Source organism: Rhinoderma darwinii, chromosome 7 (genome assembly GCF_050947455.1).
Source record: "Rhinoderma darwinii isolate aRhiDar2 chromosome 7, aRhiDar2.hap1, whole genome shotgun sequence".
In the NCBI taxonomy this organism is placed as follows: Eukaryota; Metazoa; Chordata; class Amphibia; order Anura; family Rhinodermatidae; genus Rhinoderma; species Rhinoderma darwinii.
The window spans coordinates 49,335,145-49,339,576 of record NC_134693.1 but is presented as its reverse complement, the minus strand read 5'-3'; the positions used below and the strand labels follow the sequence as shown (position 1 = coordinate 49,339,576).

Sequence of the window (4,432 nt, the reverse complement as noted above, 5' to 3'; positions counted from 1 at the left end):
ACATATATACACACACAGGTATAGTGTATAGATACCAGCACGGTGTACATATATACACACACAGGTATAGTGTATAGATACCAGCACGGTGTACATATATACACACACAGGTATAGTGTATAGATACCAGCACGGTGTACATATATACACACACACAGGTATAGTGTATAGATACCAGCACGGTGTACATATATACACACACAGGTATAGTGTATAGATACCAGCACGGTGTACATATATACACACACACAGGTATAGTGTATAGATACCAGCACGGTGTACATATATACACACACAGGTATAGTGTATAGATACCAGCACGGTGTACATATATACACACACACAGGTATAGTGTATAGATACCAGCACGGTGTACATATATACACACACAGGTATAGTGTATAGATACCAGCACGGTGTACATATATACACACACACAGGTATAGTGTATAGATACCAGCACGGTGTACATATATACACACACACACAGGTATAGTGTATAGATACCAGCACGGTGTACATATACACACACACACACACAGGTATAGTGTATAGATACCAGCACGGTGTACATATACACACACACAGGTTTAGTGTATAGATACCAGCACGGTGTACATATACACACACACACACACAGGTATAGTGTATAGATACCAGCACGGTGTACATATACACACACACACACACACACACAGGTATAGTGTATAGATACCAGCACGGTGTACATATACACACACACAGGTATAGTGTATAGATACCAGCACGGTGTACATATATACACACACAGGTATAGTGTATAGATACCAGCACGGTGTACATATATACACACACACACACACAGGTATAGTGTATAGATACCAGCACGGTGTACATATATACACACACACACACACACAGGTATAGTGTATAGATACCAGCACGGTGTACATATATACACACACACAGGTATAGTGTATAGATACCAGCACGGTGTACATATATACACACACACACAGGTATAGTGTATAGATACCAGCACGGTGTACATATATACACACACAGGTATAGTGTATAGATACCAGCACGGTGTACATATATACACACACAGGTATAGTGTATAGATACCAGCACGGTGTACATATATACACACACACACACACACACAGGTATAGTGTATAGATACCAGCACGGTGTACATATATACACACACACACACAGGTATAGTGTATAGATACCAGCACGGTGTACATATATACACACACACACACACACACACACACAGGTATAGTGTATAGATACCAGCACGGTGTACATATATACACACACACACACACACACACACAGGTATAGTGTATAGATACCAGCACGGTGTACATATATACACACACACACAGGTATAGTGTATAGATACCAGCACGGTGTACATATATACACACACACAGGTATAGTGTATAGATACCAGCACGGTGTACATATACACACACACAGGTATAGTGTATAGATACCAGCACGGTGTACATATACACACACACACACACACACAGGTATAGTGTATAGATACCAGCACGGTGTACATATACACACAGGTATAGTGTATAGATACCAGCACGGTGTACATATATATACACACACACACACAGGTATAGTGTATAGATACCAGCACGGTGTACATATATACACACACAGGTATAGTGTATAGATACCAGCACGGTGTACATATATACACACACAGGTATAGTGTATAGATACCAGCACGGTGTACATATATATATATACACACACACAGGTATAGTGTATAGATACCAGCACGGTGTACATATATACACACACAGGTATTGTGTATAGATACCAGCACGGTGTACATATATACACACACAGGTATAGTGTATAGATACCAGCACGGTGTACATATATACACACACAGGTATAGTGTATAGATACCAGCACGGTGTACATATATACACACACAGGTATAGTGTATAGATACCAGCACGGTGTACATATATACACACACAGGTATAGTGTATAGATACCAGCACGGTGTACATATATACACACACAGGTATAGTGTATAGATACCAGCACGGTGTACATATATACACACACACACACACAGGTATAGTGTATAGATACCAGCACGGTGTACATATATACACACACACACACACAGGTATAGTGTATAGATACCAGCACGGTGTACATATATACACACACACAGGTATAGTGTATAGATACCAGCACGGTGTACATATATACACACACACACACACACACAGGTATAGTGTATAGATACCAGCACGGTGTACATATATACACACACACACACAGGTATAGTGTATAGATACCAGCACGGTGTACATATATACACACAGGTATAGTGTATAGATACCAGCACGGTGTACATATATACACACACACACACAGGTATAGTGTATAGATACCAGCACGGTGTACATATACAGGTATAGTGTATAGATACCAGCACGGTGTACATATACACACACACAGGTATAGTGTATAGATACCAGCACGGTGTACATATATACACACACAGGTATAGTGTATAGATACCAGCACGGTGTACATATATACACACACAGGTATAGTGTATAGATACCAGCACGGTGTACATATATACACACACAGGTATAGCGTATAGATACCAGCACGGTGTACATAGATACCAGCACGGTGTACATATATACACACACAGGTATAGCGTATAGATACCAGCACGGTGTACATATATACAGGTATAGTGTATAGATACCAGCACGGTGTACATATATACAGGTATAGTGTATAGATACCAGCACGGTGTACATATATACAGGTATAGTGTATAGATACCAGCACGGCGTACATATATACAGGTATAGTGTATAGATACCAGCACGGCGTACATATATACAGGTATAGTGTATAGATACCAGCACGGCGTACATATATACAGGTATAGTGTATAGATACCAGCACGGCGTACATATATACAGGTATAGTGTATAGATACCAGCACGGCGTACATATATACAGGTATAGTGTATAGATACCAGCACGGCGTACATATATACAGGTATAGTGTATAGATACCAGCACGGCGTACATATATACAGGTATAGTGTATAGATACCAGCACGGCGTACATATATACAGGTATAGTGTATAGATACCAGCACGGTGTACATATATACAGGTATAGTGTATAGATACCAGCACGGTGTACATATATACAGGTATAGTGTATAGATACCAGCACGGGGTACATATATACATGTATAGTGTATAGATACCAGCACGGCGTACATATATACATGTATAGTGTATAGATACCAGCACGGTGTACATGTATATCTACAGCATGTAGGTGTGAAGTGCAGACACAGCTCCTGGGGTGACACGTATACACGGCTACCTGATCCATCCGGACACTTTCCGCAGTAGGTTGAATTTGGGCGGCTTATACTCATCGTCCTTAATAGACAACGGCAACATCCTGACACCCGGTGCCCGACACACCACAACACTCGTTGACGCGGCACACCCAAGGGTTAATATGCCACAGAGTCCTGTGCCCCCAGAGACTGAAGCGGGCACTTTTTCTTATCGGGGCACCAGGGAAGCAGATGCCTCCTATGCCGTACTTTCCGTGCCGAGCTCCGGGAGCCGCTTCCTTCTTCCGGGGGAGTTGCGGCCGGCTTGACACTCAGGCACTTGGCAACCAATCACATGAACAAGCGAACTGCTGACTTCCTGGTGCGAACACCACAGAGAGCAGCGCTGACGGAGCTTTAGTTGAAGGCAGCGGCGCCAGCCACAAAGATGGCGGAATTGTTATCCTGCGTCTTGACGTCAGGGCGTATTACCGAACGTAGCGCTACATCACAGAATAGAAGTGAGCGGCGGCTCCCCTCCACTGCTGCTTAGTCATTCTTCAGCAGATTCGGGTCGCACAGTGGGTTGATTCCAGACCTCCAGTGATTTCATATCCAACTGCAAACCTCTACAGTGGTCTCAGACCCCCAGACGTGGACCCCAAAGTGTATACTTGACAATTTTCAAGAAGGAAAGCCAGGGAGAATCTGAAAAATAAAAATTATTCTACATTATACCCAGCCAATGTTATAAGACACAACCCCAACCTAAGGCATTTGAACCACAAATAGTGCATATGACCCTCTCCACAGCCCAAAATGAAAACAGACCCCTCCTCTATGAACAGACTGCTGACTAAACCCCTAAGGCCCTGTTCACACTGAGTTTTTTTGCAGGCAGAAAATTCTGCCTGGAAAAATCAGCTCCAGTTTTTGTGAAGTGGTTTTGCACCACACGTATTTTTTGACACGATTTCAGATGTGTTTATTTGCTGCGTTTTTTAAGGGACAAAGTGCATTTCCGCGCGTGTTTTCTGCTGATACAAAACGTCAAAAATCGCGGCAAAAAAACACGTCTA

At 42.4% G+C, this 4,432-nt stretch overlaps 1 protein-coding gene across 1 annotated transcript in view; it reads right to left on the bottom strand.

Moving 5' to 3' along the window:
* The window catches only part of SLC30A7 (solute carrier family 30 member 7), a 47,231-nt gene extending 43,440 nt beyond the window's left edge, over positions 1–3,791 (bottom strand). Inside the window, exon 1 of the mRNA XM_075833351.1 lies at positions 3,395–3,791. Coding sequence (XP_075689466.1) covers positions 3,395–3,474 — 80 coding nt within the window. The 5' untranslated portion in view covers positions 3,475–3,791. The remainder of the gene's footprint in view (positions 1–3,394) is intronic.
* Positions 3,792–4,432: the final 641 nt, after the last annotated feature.